General features: G+C 48.3%; 1 protein-coding gene across 23 annotated transcripts in view; it reads left to right on the top strand.

Moving 5' to 3' along the window:
- Positions 1-16,831, top strand: part of DYSF (dysferlin) — a 229,649-nt gene that overhangs the window by 197,306 nt on the left and 15,512 nt on the right. For all 23 annotated transcript variants that reach the window (XR_015249117.1, XM_086700880.1, XM_086700876.1 and 20 more), the window contains 9 exons: positions 4,959-5,087; positions 5,433-5,588; positions 7,130-7,221; positions 9,908-10,078; positions 11,251-11,393; positions 13,247-13,386; positions 14,646-14,734; positions 14,999-15,094; positions 15,443-15,584. Coding sequence is in view for 22 of the 23 variants with exons in the window: in XM_086700880.1 (XP_086557006.1) it covers positions 4,959-5,087; positions 5,433-5,588; positions 7,130-7,221; positions 9,908-10,078; positions 11,251-11,393; positions 13,247-13,386; positions 14,646-14,734; positions 14,999-15,094; positions 15,443-15,584 (1,158 nt within the window). In the remaining variant the exon portion in view is untranslated. The remainder of the gene's footprint in view (positions 1-4,958; positions 5,088-5,432; positions 5,589-7,129; positions 7,222-9,907; positions 10,079-11,250; positions 11,394-13,246; positions 13,387-14,645; positions 14,735-14,998; positions 15,095-15,442; positions 15,585-16,831) is intronic.

The following is a 16,831-nucleotide window of genomic DNA, read 5'->3' as shown; positions in this document are numbered from 1 at the left end:
AACTCCATTTTCAGTAAAAGTTGGAAACAAATAAAACCCGCAGACTCCAAAATACATGTAAGGGCTGTCCAAAGGCAACCAAGATTGGGTAGAAGCCAGTAGGCAGTAGATGAAGAGAAAACGATGAAAGGTCATAGTGGTAGCAGGTCTCAGAAAGCCCCATCCTTCCCAATAAAAGAATGTTGAGAATTAATTAAGACAGGTTATAGGCACATGGGTGCTTATTATCTGTTATCTTTACTTTTGTGTGTCCTTAAAAACTTTCATAATAAGTAGTTAAAAAATATAGTTCCTGGGGCGCCTGGGTGGCTCAGTCGGTTAAGCGGCCGACTTCGGCTCAGGTCATGATCTCACGGTCCGTGAGTTCGAGCCCTGTGTCGGGCTCTGTGCTTACAGCTTAGAGCCTGGAGCCTGTTTCGGATTCTGTGTCTCCCTCTCTCTGACCCTCCCCCATTCATGCTCTGTCTCTCTCTGTCTCAAAAATAAATAAATATTGAAAAAAAAAATTAAAAAAAATATATATAGTTCCTGAAGCAGAGATTTCACTATGGAATATAAAAGTTATCCCCCTTTGTTCGCAGTAATGGATATGGGAACTTTGGAGTAAGGTTCAGGCTGAAGATAAATGCTCCTTAGACCTGGTCTGGTTCAGAGAAGCAGAGAAGGTGGAGCAACCCAAGAATCACACAGATGAGCCATATTTGCGGGAAGCAGTCTGCCTCTTTGAGAGGAGCAAAAGAAATAATCAGGCTAGAAAAATCCAACACCTTTCATGATGAGTAATAATAAAAGAACTCTCAGGGCATTAATTAAAAAATACTATGAAAAAGAGAAAATACAAATCAAAACTTAGAGAAGAGGGTATATACCCACCAGGCAAATTTTTCCAGGGAGCAGATGAAATGAAATATTTTGCTGTGAACTTTTCAGAAGTAGGACAGTCAGAATCCAAAGCAGAGATGAAAGAACTCAAGGGATGGTGCGAGGAGGAGACCTGATATGTGAACTGGTATGATTCAGGAAAGGAGAACACAGCAGTTTGGAAGGGGCATAGGCACACAGGAAGGGGCAGAGGACAGAAATGATGGAAGTCAGCAAAAGGATATGGAAATAAAAAACAGAACTATAAAACAATAAAGAGAAAATAACAGATATAGAAGTCAGGGAAAAGAGATCCAACACTTGCATAATTGGAGTCTCGGAGAAAGACAACCAAAACAGTGAACTAAAACAAAAAACACTTAAGAGTGTATAGAATGTCACTAGAGTGAAGGAATACCTGAATATACATACTCTTAAGGTCCACTGTGTGTCAGGAAAAATCAACCCAGATCGGTCAACCCTGAGATGTATCCTGGTATATGTTATTGGACTTTGGAGATAAAGAATTTTTGTGGTAGCCATACCTTTTTCTCTTCTTTTCTCTCTTTAAATGACTTTAAATTAAGTCATTGTAAAGTAGGAAATAAATCAAGGTGGCTTCAGTTTCTCCACAACAACATTTAATACTCAATGACAGTAAAACACCATGTGTAAAATCATCAAGGAAAGAAAGGGTGGCCCAGGATTTACATTCAGCCAAGCTGCACTTCAGGCAAAATGGCTACAGACACCCAAGTGGCATATTCAGAAACTGGGGATATGGGTCTCATGCCCCCATCTTGAGGAAGTTCTAGGGAATGAACTCTGTTGGGAGATAATGGGGAAAGCCAGAACGAAGGGACAGGTTGTGATCATATTTTATCTTTGACCTATACTGAAAATAAATGGCAGGATTAGGGTAACAGGACAGAATATAAATATGTATGGTGAAGTTATGGAAGTGACAAAACTGACAAAACTTAGGCACAGAAGGAGGAGAGATGATGGCATACAGAGTAAGGACATGGATTGTCATGTTGTAGAATAAATAGAGTTGACAGATTGTATTTAAAACTGGCAAATAAAATAACAGGAGCATAAGCAAATTATAAGCAAATAGTACAGAGTAAATACTAAGGAAGACAATACTGCCTGAATCTGAGTGAGGGAGAGGGAGGGGGAGGGAAATAAAATTCCATTATTTTACTATTGCTATAGTAGGGAACTCATAAATACTGCCCCTAAAGACATAAATACTTAGAGAATTACTAGTATATGTAAATCTATAATAATATTAGAATATAAATGCAGCCCATCCTAGATGTCAGAAACACACACACACACACACACACACACACACACACACACACACTAGACCATGCAGGCAAAGATTTTTAAAAAATTGATGAAATTGGGAAATGTAACATAAACATATTATATGACTACATAAATATAAATATAAACCCAGATCAAACATATCTATCATATCAGTGCATATCATATCAATCATTCATTAATTACAAAATTTAAATCCGATCTCAAGAGATTCATGAAGGTTGAAAATAAAAGATTGTGAAAATGTGTGCCTGGCAAATGCAAATGAAAAAAAAGCAGAAGTCACAGTTTTACTATTAGATGAGAGCAGATTCAGGTCCCCCAAATGAACGAGACAAAGAATAACATTAAATGGCGCCATTCCAAGAGGTGACAGCTATGAAAATACGTATGTGCTAAATAACACAATATCAATATTTACAAAACAGAAGTTACAGGAGACAAAGGAAGAAATAGTAGGTAGGGAGAGATTTATTTTTCTCTCCTCTTGGTTCATGTCAGGTCAAGGGGGCGCAAACGTAAGAGGATATAGAGAACCGGCCTAGTCGTTCACCTGATTGAACCCCGTAGCCTGAAAATAGAGACTATGCCTTTGGCACAGTTACAAAGATTGACCACGTAACAGGCCATGAAGAAAACTTTAATAAAGTTCAAAAAGTGGCATACCACTGACAATGTTTTTGATTATAATGCCACAAAATGAGAACTTATTTTTTTTTAAGTTTATGTATTTATTTTGAGGGAGAGACAGAACAAGCGGGGGAGGGGCACAGAGAGAGAGAGAGAGAGAAAGAGAGAGAGACAGAGAGAATCCCAAGCAGGCTCTGTGCTGTCAGTGCAGAGCCCAATGTGGGGTTCAAACTCATGAGCCGTGAGATCATGACCTGAGCCAAAACCAAGAGTTGGACACCTCACGAGCCACCAAGGTGCCCCAAATGAGAATTTTATAATAACAAAATCAAAAGCCCAAAAGTTCTCTTCTATCTAGACAATTAAAACACACACACACACACACACACACACACACACACACACACACACACCTCTGTTTTAACAGTTCTTGGTAGAAGAGAAAATATAAACCCACCCTGGCAGATTATCTAGGAAATGATGATAAAATGCTACCTATTAGAACTTGCTGGCTATAGCTAAAGCAGCATTCAGAGGAAATTTATAGCCTTAAAAGCTTAATTAAAACAAAAGAATGAAAAAAAACTGTAATTATGGCATGCCAAGAAAATGAATATGATAATGTTATAATCAAAACAAATGGATAAATGCCAAGGCAGTAGTGAGCAGAGGCAATTTCATAGCATTAAGCATTTTCCTTATCAGGACAGAGGGAGCCAAGTAAAGAAAGCTTCAACTGATCAAGTTACAAAGAACAGAAAGAAAAAAAAAACACCCTGAGAATAGTAGGAAGAACAAAATAATAAAAATAAAAGCAGAAATAAGGAACTGGAACAGAGGATATGGTAGAATCGACAAATTAAAGAACTGTCCTTTGAAAGAAATAAACTATGTAAATGGGTCAAGAGCACACTCAAAATGACACATGTCAAATATTAACCAAATAACTGGTTGTTATTTTTGAGAATCAAAATGTAAGGCGATAATAATATTTACTTTATATTTACTCATATGACTAATTTTTAACAATGAATCCGCCTCCACTTGCATCATTAAAGATTTCTTGGAAGGAACAGAACTCGGTCCAGGCCTAAATGAGAAATAATACTCAGCAATATGAGAAAGGAATTTACCTGAAGTGTCTTGTCTATCAGTTTCAGGTATAACCAACTTAGCATGTATGTTAAGGTCTTCTGTTTTGAATATTTGTATATTTATTTTGAGAGCGAGCAGGGGAGGGGCAGAGAGAGAGAAAGGGAGAGCGAGAATCCCAAGCAGGCTCCGCATTCAGCACGGAGTCCTGCGCGGGGCTTGATCTCAATGACTGCAAGATCACGACCTGAGCTGAAATCAAGAGTCGGATGCTTAATCACTTAAGCCACCCAGGCACCCCTGTATATTAAGTTTTTAATAGCATTAACTGTTAGGTACATTTAATCATCTATAATAGGAAACTCTTGCTTCATTTAAACCTAAGCAATTCCAAAACACTAGCATGTAAAAGTGAGTGGGAATTCAAGGGGAATGAAATCGATAAATCAGGTTCACAAATTTAAAGTCGTGTTCAAAAGTCATTGTTGGCCAGGTCTGGTACCACTGCCATCCGGGCATCCTGGACAGTGAGCATTTGTGGCTTGAAATGCAGACCTGTAAACTTTCTAGAGTTCTGTTGCGATCTTCAGATAACATTCAAGTTAGCTTTTCATTTATTTGTTTGATTTTATTCTCTTAAAAAAATACACCACCCTATGTACATGATGACTCCTAGATACCTAGAACATTGGATTAAACAGAAAACTGTTCCCTAGTGGTGCTGAACAGAGCCTTCCCCTCTTCCTCCCTTCTCCTGTCACTTCTGTCCCTCACCTTTCTCTCTCTTTACTCTCCACTATTTGCATTCTTTAACCTCTGCGTTTGTGCTTTCCTTCTCTGCCCTCTTTGTTCTTGGCCTCTGACCTTCACCTCTCCTGCCTGCCTTTGCTTCTTGAATTTGCAAATGGCCTTTTTCCTTCATTTTCTTCTCCGTGCCTTCTCATGCTTCTTCACTTGAATACTGTCATGTTTCCTCTTTCTTTGCTGACCCTTTTTTTTCTCTTTCCTTTGTCTCCTCCTCTTGTCCCCACATGTGGCAGGTCTATGACACACAACTGGAGAATGTAGAAGCCTTCGAGGGCCTGTCTGACTTTTGTAACACCTTCAAGCTCTACCGGGGCAAGACTCAGGAGGAGACCGAAGACCCATCTGTTATTGGGGAGTTCAAGGTAAGTCCTTGAGGACTTGTCCCAAACTGGGAGGCCTAAGACTGTGAAGTAAGTGAAGGGGGCAGGAGCAGCAATACCGTAGTAACTACAGTAATGACTGTGGTGTTGATGTTGGTGACTGTGTAGGTGACAGGTGGTCACAGTGAGGGTGATGCTGTTGATGCTGTTGACACGGTTGATGCTGTTGACACGGTTGATGCTGTTGATGCATCCCTTTAGGGATGGCGGTGGGCTTGGTGGTCCCTGGTGAGACAACTCTGACAGAGATGAGGGTAATTAATGGTCATGATGGTGTTTATGTTGGTGACAGTGATGATGAATGAGTTGGCCCCTCATTCTTTTCAGGGCCTCTTCAAAATCTATCCCCTCCCAGAGGACCCTGCCATTCCCATGCCCCCAAGACAGTTCCACCAGCTGGCTGCCCAGGGGCCTCAGGAGTGCCTGGTCCGCATCTACATCATCCGAGCATTCGGCCTGCAGCCCAAGGACCCCAATGGGAAGGTAAGATTCCTGGGACTCTCACCTCTTCCCGAACGGCAGGCAGGGGTACAAATGGACTGCGGAATCTTGAAACAACTCTGTCCTGGGGAGTTCACAGTAAGCTGTGGAAACCAGCCGAGCACACACAGCGCTGAGAGGTGACGGGATGCAGTTCTGTCGAGGGCCAAGTGCTCCAGGAGGTCCGAAAAGGCCAGGCAGCATAAGACTTGGGAATAATGAGGAAGGCTTCATGGAAGGAATAGGATTCTTAAGGATCAATGGGGTTTTGATAGGCTGGGAGGAAGAAGAAAGTAGTATTTTAGCACGGGCCAAAAAACTCGGCAAGAGTTTGTTAGAAGAATGCTTAGTGTCTGTTCAGCACGAGGCTGAGGCACAGGAGGAGGCCACGTGGAAGGTGTGGCTGGGATTGGAGTCTGTGGGGCTTCCGGTGGTGGGGGTATGGGGAGGAGAGAAAAGGCTCAGTAACTGCAGTGCCTAGCCAGGGTGGAGCCTGAGGCAAAAGGAAAAATCAGTAATACCGATCCTGTCTTTATTTAAAATTTTGTATTTTGTTCATCATGGCCTGTTGGCATTGATTTTAGCTTTTTGAATATTGCATCAAAATGTGTTTATCTTGATTACTGAGTGTTTTTGGCACTCACTCAAATGTTGTGTCTGAGGCAAGTATCTCATCCCCTCGCTCTGCTCCTGGGCCTGAGGGCGGTCAGGAAGGAGTCTGGAGCTCTGGGGAGGTGGTGGGGGAGGGGTAGAGAAAACTTGGGAAGAGAGAAAGAGGAAAGAAGTGGACCAGGCAGGGATGATTGGAGTTCAGAGGTGCTCTCTCATCCCCTTAGATGGGTGCAGGCCTAGCGTATGTCCTTGAGGCTGTGGGTGGAGGTCTGGTGTCCTATCCCTGGAGCCCTGCCTTTCAAGGTGAGAAGTCACAGCTGCCCTTGCCCTGCTGGGAAGTCAAAGCGCAGACGGAATAGAGCCATCTCCAGCCCAGGCACCACCAGCGGCCTCCAAGATGTGACCGTGGCCAGTGTTCAGTTCATACACTTCAAGCTTTCTTTATGCCACCTCTGACCCTGGGCAATCTGTGGCCGCAGCTGCTCCCGGGAGCTAGTGCTTGCAGGAGGCATGGGGAAGGCCAGGCTGGCTGGGCTGGGCTGATCAAGTCTGGCCATCTCTTTCCCTTCGATCTGTTGAAGCAGAGGTCACAGAGAGGACCCCAGCTAGCTCAGTCACATGTGTAATACCAGCCGTTGTGTTTCTGAGGATATGAGCCTTGTCCTCACCCACCGTCTCCCAATGGGGCAGTGGTTTGGGAGTGTGGAGGACTCAGGTACCCCATTGCCACTGCCGGTCCGTGACTAGAAGTCCATGTCAGGGCCAACCGGTGTGGCAGTGCGCAGGACGGGGCCCTTGGCCTGGCATGATGGCAGGATGGCAGCTTCTTGATGGCTGGCCTCCTAACCCCATCGGGAGGCAGAGGACTGAAGAAGCCTTAGAGATGTGCTGGGAAAGTGAATTCACTGAAGTCTTTCTGTCTCTTCCTTCAGTGTGATCCTTACATCAAGATCTCCATAGGGAAGAAATCAGTGAGTGACCAGGATAACTACATTCCTTGTACTCTGGAGCCTGTGTTTGGAAAGTAAGTTGGGGGCAGCTTTGGTGCTGGGGTGGAGGTACCAATCTGGATAACGCCACCCCCCCTGCCCCGCCACCCCTTCTCCCTGCCCCCCTTCCCGCCCTCCCCCCTCCCCGCCTCCCCCCTCCACCTCAGCGTGGAGATGTGGCCGCCTCTGGGAAGTCCCCAGGTCCTGCAGCAAAGCTGTGCTCTGATGATCTTGTGTGTCTACAGGGATGTAACCTCAGCTAGCTTTTCACTATGTGCTGAAGACATGAGTCCTGGCAGAAGCTCCTAGTTGACCACATAAACAGTTACCTCAAAGATCAGAAATCTGAATGGAAACTCAGAGCGCACTGGCTAATTATTATTTTTCTTAGATTAGTTTTTACTTTCGAGTAAGTTTAGATTTACAGAAAAGTTGCAAAGATAGTACAATTTTTGCATACCCTTTATACTCAATTTCCCTCACCATTAACATCTTAACCTAACCCTGCCTTATTTGTCAAAACTTTAAAACAAATCGATAGTGGTGCATTCCTGTTTACTAAACTCTAGACTTTATTAAGATTTGGCCAGTTTTCCCATAATGTCTTTTTATTGTTCTAGGATCTAATCCAGGATCCCATGTTGCATTTACTAATTGTTCTCTTCTTTGCTGCATGTTCGTCTCTAGCGGATAGATAGAGCAAGGTAGTAAGATGCTTCTTGAAATCTAAGAACAGGGAAAGGAAGGATGCGCGCCCACTGCATGGGAGTAGCTCCCAGGCATCCTGAATTTCTTGCTGTTTGGATGTGAGCTTGTTTAGGCTGGAGAAAGAGTTACAGAGGGAAGTTGGTGGCTAGTTCTCTGGCATCGGTAGGCGAAGATGTGTTGTTTTGATGTTGTCAAATGACGCATTGAATTCATAAACCCGTATCTATAGATTTAGCTATGGTCACTGAGCTCTGCAGCGAGGGCCTAGTCAGCCTGGAGAATTGCTGGTTTTGAAGGTGAATCGGTCCTGCCAGTCATGAGCCAGCAGCAAGCTGGACTGGGAGGGAGGGGCTACAGGGAAGGAGGTGGGAGGAGCTCTATTTGGTGAGGTCCAGTGGCCTGCGTGAACCACAGGCTAATGGTGACCGGGCAGAAGATGTGGCCGGTTCCACAAGTGGGGCGGGGGTGAGTGTCAGGGCCCAGGGCGAGGTGGGAGAGTGAGTGCAGAAACTCTTTGTATAACTCACGTGGTGAACAAGCACAACTCACGGAATTGAATGAAAGCACAACTTTGTTTTTGTCTGCCAATATCCTGTAAACATTTATTCATGGGGGTTACCTTCCTCATTTCCTGAGCGGAAACAGGGCAGGCAGGTGACTCTTCTGCTTACTTGTACACAGTCGCTTTGTTCTAAACCCACAGTGTCAAGGTGGTAACCAGAATGTCCCTCCGTGTGCCATCAGGAACCTGACTGGCTCTAGGGTAGTTGTCCCCTCTCCCAGCTGGGTATAGCTGTACTACTTTGGGTACAGATGCATGCAGCATGTAGGTGTGTGTGTGAAGGGAAGGAGGGGGCTTTGCCTCTCGCCCTGTCCTGTCTAACGTCTCCTGCCAATCCCAGACTAGCTGCCGAGGTTCTGGTTCGTGCAGGGACAGGACTAGGGGAGCCTCTGCGAGAGGAGAGCCCCATGTGCTCACTGCCCCTGTTTTCTGGGCACTCTCTGGGTGGCAGATGTTAAAGCTGATTTATTTTCTTGTGAGTGCTTTCCAGAAGTCTCCTCTGAGCCCACCCACTGAAGCTCCCACGATGTGGCAGATGCTATGTCCTTTTACTGGTGGCCCTTTTCAGATGGGCCTGGAGTCTCACTGCTGGAGCTCCAGGTCCCGTGGGGTAGGATTCAGGGTGGCTCCATTTGGGCATCATGGTGGCCCAGCCGGGATGGGAGCAGTGTATAGCCTCTCTCTCCTCCTCCTCTCAGCTGCCAGCTGCTTTTCTTCCTTGAGTAGGAGTCGGGTGCCAGGCTTCTGCCTCCCGCCTGCAGGGAACTATTTCAGGGGGAAAGGGGCTTTACATCTACATTTGACCAGGGTGGGGGATGGGGATCTCAGAGCACAGCAGGAACTCTCTCCCAAGAAGTCTCTTTACAGATCCTCCTTCTTCCCACCCTGCAAGCAGGTGTGAAGCCCTAAGTGTCCCCAAAGTGGATTCTGGGCCATCCCCTTGGTAAATTCCAGAGCACTGGCACTTTCACACCTCTTGCTTCCGGTTGTCCTGGTAGAAGCTTCAGTTTTAACTTTCCGTTCCAATTCATTGGTTCATTTTGTGGTTTATCAGGCAGGTACATACCATATGCTCAGCCCAGATGATTTGGGAGCATCTGATACACGTGTGCATGTGCATACACACACACACACACACACACACACACACACACTCTCTCTCTCTCTCTCTCTCTCTCTCTCTTTCTCTCTCTCTCTCTCTCTCTCTCTCTGTCTGTCTGTCTCTCTCCCTGAAAAGCCCAGCATCAGTAGAGCATTGGGGGTAATAATTTAAGATATATAGGAGACCCAGGAGGGTGGACCCCAGGACCACTCTTGGGAGGGGAGGAAGGGGCCAAGGAAGGCTTTCAAGCCCCTGCTCTTGTCCTGCTCTCCCTCCCTTGAGTACCCGCTGTGTCCAACAATATCAGGGAGCCTACAGCATTCTGACATCTGTCCTGGGCTCCCTGCAGGATGTTCGAGCTGACCTGCACTCTGCCTCTGGAGAAGGACCTGAAGATCACTCTCTATGACTATGACCTCCTCTCCAAAGATGAAAAGATTGGGGAGACAGTCATCGACCTGGAGAATAGGCTGCTGTCCAAGTTTGGAGCTCGCTGTGGACTCCCACAGACCTACTGTGTGTAGGTGTACGGGAGCTGGTTGCTTCTCTGCCAACAGTCCTGCCCCCCAAATGTGGAGCACTTACTGTGTGCCAGCCCTGTGCTTAGCACTTTATAGGTGTTCTCTTGCTCAATCCAATTAGGGTCTTATCTCTATTGTACAGATAAGGAAACTGAGGCCCAGAAATATTATGGCTTGCAAATGGTGGGGTTAGGATTTGAACCTGTTTGTCTGACTCTAAGAACCTGGCTCTTCATCATATTGTTGTAATCCACTTCTCCTTAAGACATTACCGAGCCTTGTAGAGGGAAGAATCAAGAAGGGAAAGGCAGGGGCACATGGGTGGCTTAGTCGGTTAAACGTCTGGTTTTGGCTCAGGTTGTGATCTCACAGTTCATGGGTTCAAGCCCTGCATCAAGCTGTGTGCTGAAAGCTCAGAGCCTGGAGCCTGCTTTGAATTCTGTTTCTCCCTCTCTCTCTCTCTGCCCCCCTCTCCCCCACTCATGTTGTGTCTCTCTCAAAAATAAATAAACATGAAAAAAACTAAAAAAAAAAGAAGAAGAAGAGAAAGGTGAAGGGAGACAGACAGTGGGACACATGGGTGCCAGTTGAGCCTGAGGGGGTTAATGTCAGGTGAACTCATGTATGGACAGCCCCTGTCCACTTCTTGCCAATTTGGGTCTCGTTGGGGTCTGATTCTCTAAATCTGGAAATGAGAAACATTTAGATTCCAACTCAGTATTTATTTTTTAAAGTTTATTTAATTATTTTGAGAGAGAGAGAGAAGGGGAAGGGCAGAGAGAGAGAGAGAGAGAGAGAGAGAGAGAGAGAGGGAGAGAGAGAATCCCAAGCAGGCTCTGTGCTGTCAGTGTGGAGCCTGACATGGGGCTCAAACCCCAAAACCGTGAAATCATGCCTTGAGCTGAAACCAAGAGTTGGATGCTTACCCGACTGAGCCACCCACGTGCCGCCCCCCGCCCCCAACTCAGTAAGTATTTAAGCAAGTCCCGTCGTCTCTGGACCTCGGTTTCTCTGTGTGTAAAGTGGGCGCCCCAGACACAGCGAGTGAGGGCTCCCATGTCAAAGTGAAGGGTGGGTGATGCTGTGCATGTGGTACGCAGGGCAGTGCACATCACTCTGCTCTCGGCGGTGCCCTGGAGTGTCTCTTCTTTGCCTTGTGTTTGGGCCTCAGCTCTGGACCCAACCAGTGGAGGGACCAGCTCCGCCCCTCCCAGCTCCTCCACCTCTTCTGCCAGCAGCGCAGAGTCAAGGCTCCTGTGTACCACACAGACCGCGTGGTGTTTCAGGATAAAGAATACGCCATTGAGGAAATAGGTGAGCTGCCACGTGACCCCAGAACCACGGTGGGCTCTCCCTCTACGTCAGGGATCAGGGCGGGGCCAGGGGCCAGGTCGTGGTTAGGATTCGTTTGCTTCTGGCTTTGGCTGCTCAGACTGTAATTGGAGTTTGGGGTGCAGACTACTTCTGCGAAACGGTTTTCTACGTGAATTGCACTAGGTTGCCAGCTTGGCCTTCGTGGTATCTTCCGAGCCCCGCCCCACCCATCCCTCCTTCCATCCCCAACACTCATAGCAGGCAAAGGGCGGCCAGAGAGCCTGAAGCCTCCACCCTCGCCCCTGGATCTGCCTGGTGCTCACACCTGAGAACTCCACCACATGCTCCCTGTGTGTCTGGGATGTCCACAGGCCTACGCTGCCCACCAGGAGCAGCTCAGACTCCCCGGAGGTGTTTACAGGCCCAGGGGGCCCCTCACTTCCTGCTGGTTTCAGGGACATTTGATGTCAGAGCTGGTGCTGAGGTTATAAAAGGGGAAAGGCGGCTTTGATTCCTTCATCCCCAACCCCCTCCTCCTTCTCGTTCTGTTTTTCTGACTCTTTTAGGTCGTGGCTGAGCCAGCTCCTCTCCATTAGCCCTTAACCCAACCCTCATTCTCCTTTCCCATAGAATGTGCATCTGTTTTCGGGGTGGTCTCATTTCCTTCTGCTAGTCTGTGAGCAGCTTTAGCACAGGGACCAGGGCTCATGGTCATAAATTCATAAGAAAGGAAAGCCAGAAAGCTCTTGATCTGCCTATTTTTGCAGATGAGGCCACTGAGCCCAAGAATGGCTAACGACCTGCCCAAAGTCACCCAGACAGTTAGGGGCAGAACTGGATTCCTGGCCCAGTGTTCCTTCTGCAGTGCTGTGGCGCTTCCTTTGTGGCATCTATTGAAGTGGGCAGAGCAGGCTTGATAGGGGTGTGTGTGTGTGTGTGTGTGTGGTGTGCATGAGAATCTGTGCTGGTGAACATGGGCACACCATGGTGCACACACCTGTGTGTGTACATGTGTGTTTGGACAAATGTGGATCCACCTACCTCCAGTCAAAACTTCTGTCGTGGGGGCTCCAAGTTCATGTTGCTGGCTGATTGGCCAGGCTTGTTTGGGTCAGAACCACCCCTGTGTCCTCATCTCATCCACAGCACCAGCGCTCAACCCACTGCCTGGCAGGGAGGAGCTGTACCTGGGAAGCACGAGGGGATAGGGAAGGGTGTTCACATCCAGTCATGCACCTTCCTAAATGAGGGTGGCATCTCAGCTGTCCTGCTGACCAGCTGTGTAACTGCTCTGTGTTTCATCTCTGTCATCTGTAAAATGGGCCTAATAGCATTTACCTTATAGGGTTATTGTAAGGATAGAACTTAATAACTTAATATCTATGAAGAACAGTGCCTGATTCCTGTTCCAGTTCACTATTACTGCAATTGTTTTAGCTACTACTGGTAATAGAACAGATTGTGTGAAGTAGAGAATGGTAGTACTAAAAGCACGTAGATGCCCAATCTGGGAGCATAGGTTGCTGAGGCTCAGAATTTGGAGCAGTCGGGGACGGCTTCCTGGAAGGGGTGAGCTTTGGTGGGCAGGGAGGGTTTGTATTGGTGGAAAAGAGGAAGAGCTTTACAGAAGAAGCTTGGTAGAAATGATGGCGATGAGGAATCTGGATTTTAAGCCTGGAGCCAGTGGACAGCAAGGCTTCCCTTACAGAGAGTGAGACCTGTGGATCAGAAGTATGTCTTGGCTGGAGGTGAGGGGGAGGGGGATGGTCAGGGGCTTCCTGAGGCCTCCAGGCAGCCCCACCATCCCTTGCTCGCTCAGCTCCGGCAACTTTTTTGTCTTCTCTCTGGAGCAGAGGCTGGCAAGGTCCCGAACCCACACCTGGGCCCAGTGGAAGAGCGTCTGGCCTTGTATGTCCTCCAGCAGCAGGGCCTGGTCCCTGAGCATGTGGAGTCCCGGCCCCTCTACAGCCCCCTGCAGCCAGACATTGAGCAGGTAGGACAGTGAACCTTGGGCCCCTGAGCCCTGCCCCCCAGCCAGCCCTGCCCCAAGGACAGCATGGATATGCCAGAGGCACCAATGGGGAAGCTCAATATTTGGCCAGTTCCTCCTTGACGTGTTTTTCCACAGTCTGGGTGGTGACTGCTGTTAGCCCATGAGGGGAGCTCTTAGACCTGCCCCCGCCTGCCCCCAGATATCTACAGCCCTCAGGACCTGGGGAAGAACCTGAGTCACCTCCTCTATCCCCATGGATAGACCTCTGACTTCCCATGAGGCATTCAAAAGCCTCGCTGTTTCAGCCTGGCCCCAGGATGCACTCCCCTACCATTGGTCAGTGACATCCAGGTGGCTGGCCTTGGGTTGGGCTGCAGTGGGGAATTCAGACAGGGATACTGGCACCCTATGACAGAATGGCAGAGCTGTCACTGAGAGCAGTCACCAGGAGGGCCAAGGGCATCCTCCGTGCAGAGGGAGGGTGAGCAGAGGGGCAGCAGGCCCAGGGCTGAGACTGGGAGGCTTCCTGGAGGAAGTGAGGTCGGGGCTAGGTTTTGGAGGAGGAGGAGGAGAGAAAAGATTACGGGCAGAGACAAGCCAAGGTAGCAATGAAGGTGCCTTCGTAGACATGCAGGGGACATCATCTCTGCTGTTTGGAACTGAGCTCTCTTCCTTGGTATGGGGCTGCCGACACCCCAGAATGGCACAGCAGGTGTTGAAATGTGAGCTTTCATTTTCTAGCTACGTACCCTGGAGAAGTTACTTCAATCCTTCTCTTTCTCTATGAGATGGGGACAGAAGTAATACCCAGCTTGCAGAGAGGAAAGGAGCCGAGGGGTGGCAGGTAGCGTGGTTTCCTGTAGCGGAAATCCTCTGGACCCCCTCTGACTAAACTGTGATCTCTGACCCTCCATGACTTTGTGTGTGTCATTCTCTCAGCTGGAAATGCCCCTCACCCCTTTTCCATCTGGCATGCTGAGACTCAACTCAAACATCATCGTCTCTGAGAAGCCTGCCCTGACCCCCGATCCCTAAGGCACAGGTCCACGTCATCAGCCTTGTGCGGCAGGGGGCTCACTGCTGCAGTCGGCCTTGTAGTCCCATGTAGGGCACCTCCTCTTCGGGGTGCTGGTGAGCCTCTCCGTGGCAGGGCCTGGATGTTCTCTGTTCTGTGCCCCACCTATCTGGCACAGAGCAGGTAGTTGGTAGGTTTGGTGGAGTGAAAAAGGTGGGGAGAGAACAGAGTTATGTCTCCGTAGGGGAAGCTGCAGATGTGGATCGACCTATTTCCAAAGGCCCTGGGGAGGCCTGGACCTCCCTTCAACATCACCCCACGGAGAGCCAGAAGGTGACTTACCCCAGCCATCGGCTTGGAGCTGAGCAGAGTGGCAGAATGGTTGCAGCCAGCTGTGGGTGGGACCTGGAGGTCACTCTTAGGCCGGGTGGGGGGCCACTTGGGCCACGGGGTACCGCTCTTGTGTGTGTTTGGCCAAGTGCCCAGGTGGAGGCAAGCATCGGGGTCTTGTTGGGTGAGCTGGCTTCTTGGCTTCTCAGTCAAGGACTGCACACCCTTTGGTGGGAACCCCGTGTGGACTTGAGCCATTCTTCACAGGTTTTTCCTGCGCTGTATTATCTGGAACACAAAGGACGTGATCCTGGACGACCTCAGCATCACGGGGGAGAAGATGAGCGATATTTACGTGAAAGGGTGGGGAGTCATGCCCCTTCCTGCCTGTCCCTGGCCCCATGGTGCTGCCCTGCTCCCTCTGGGGTGGTGGAAAGAGGGTGGTCTCTGCCCTTGCAGAGTTGTTTTCCTAGCATATTTCTTCTTTTGCAAAAATCTCTGTGTTGAACGTATAAAGTTTGAGGATGTCCCTCAAGAGAGAAGTTGGAAGGCTTTAAAATTTATGGCACATTTGGTACTTCATGGAGATTTCTTGGGAATTATTTTTGCTTTATCCTTTACCAAGTTCATTTACCTTCTTAACTGCCTAAGTTGAGGATGCAGAGTGTGGTGGAAGCCTTAAATAGAAATGTTCTCTAAAACATTGTCTAGTTGGATGGTTGGCTTTGAAGAACACAAGCAAAAGACAGATGTGCATTATCGCTCCCTGGGAGGTGAAGGCAACTTTAACTGGAGGTTCATTTTCCCCTTTGACTACCTGCCAGCTGAGCAAGTCTGCACTGTCTCTAAGAAGGTGAGCATCGTTCCCATCCGCCGTGGTGCTAGTCCAGGGCTTTGCCTATGGATTGGGTTCTCCATAGGACTGGGGATTGCTTACATAAGTCCCTCCTGCTGCCTTGTCCCCCACCTTTCTGTGTCTGGTGCCTGTGATCACTGTCCAAGCTGGAAAGTTACTGGGAGCAGCTGTGGTCTTCTAGGCCGGAAGCCGTTGCCCTCCTCCCTGACCTCACTGCAGGCTGAAGGCACCTGGCGGACCTGGTGCATCAGCCAGAGGGCAGAGGTGGGTTCTGGGACCTCAAGTTCTGTGTCTCAGCACCTCTCCATTTAGGTCTTATCTGGGCAACAAATTCATTGTTCCTAAAGTAGGCAGATCCCGAGGCACACAGCCTCTTTTCTGGTGGCACTGCACTTGCCCTTGGGGAGCGTCCACAGAGCACGGGCTGAGTGGAGGCAGGGGGCACCCCTGTTGGGGCTTCTGATCACCTGCATCCCACCTAGAACCAATCCATCTTGAGGTGTTCTCTATTCAACTAAATGAATGCCGCTCTGGTGTTGAGGTTCCACTGGTCCGATTTCCTTCCTGAAGTGGCTTAAGGCTTCAAGCCACAAAGCTTCTGTGATGCCAATTTCTTTCCTGAATGCTTGAGTGACTTAAAGGAGGGAAATACAGAATGTACTTCTTACGTGCTGCTTAGGTCTTTTTAGCTCTGTTCACTTCATCCTTTCCCCATGACCCCTTCCCAGCCTGACACACGGGATCATTGCATTTTAGAGAAACCAAAACGGTCCACGGAACATTCTGAAACCATCGCAGAAAAGCAAAGGGGGTTAAACAAGGTTAAATGAATGCTTTCACCCAGGGATTGCCGCATAGTGCCTGCCAGCAGGCAGAATTTAGCAACAGCCTTGGGTTCTGTGCCGTCAAGGAAAGCCTAGCCTTTTTGTAGGTTTAATCTCGTTTGCCTTTGCTCAGTGTGTTTGTCTAGCACAAGTTGTTTCCATAACAAAGCAAATGCTGCATTTGTTGGGGAAGAGCTCCAAATCAAACACACGCTGCCTGTCTTTGCTGTGGGCAGAGGGAAAGTGGGGGCTAGGAAAGGGGAAGGGAGGGCTCAGGCATCCTGCATGCCATCTCCAGTGCTCAGCATGGCATACAAGCGGCCAGGTGTGGATGGGAAACTGAGGCTGAGAGATGCAGAGTGGCCTGTTTAAATGGGAGGTGGGACTACCCCCTTCATTGTGACAGGTGGAGATATGGGC

This window comes from Puma concolor, chromosome A3, assembly GCF_028749965.1.
Source record: "Puma concolor isolate L17-30 chromosome A3, mPumCon1.1.hap2, whole genome shotgun sequence".
Lineage (NCBI taxonomy): Eukaryota > Metazoa > Chordata > Mammalia > Carnivora > Felidae > Puma > Puma concolor.
This window is presented reverse-complemented; position numbering and strand designations above follow the sequence as displayed.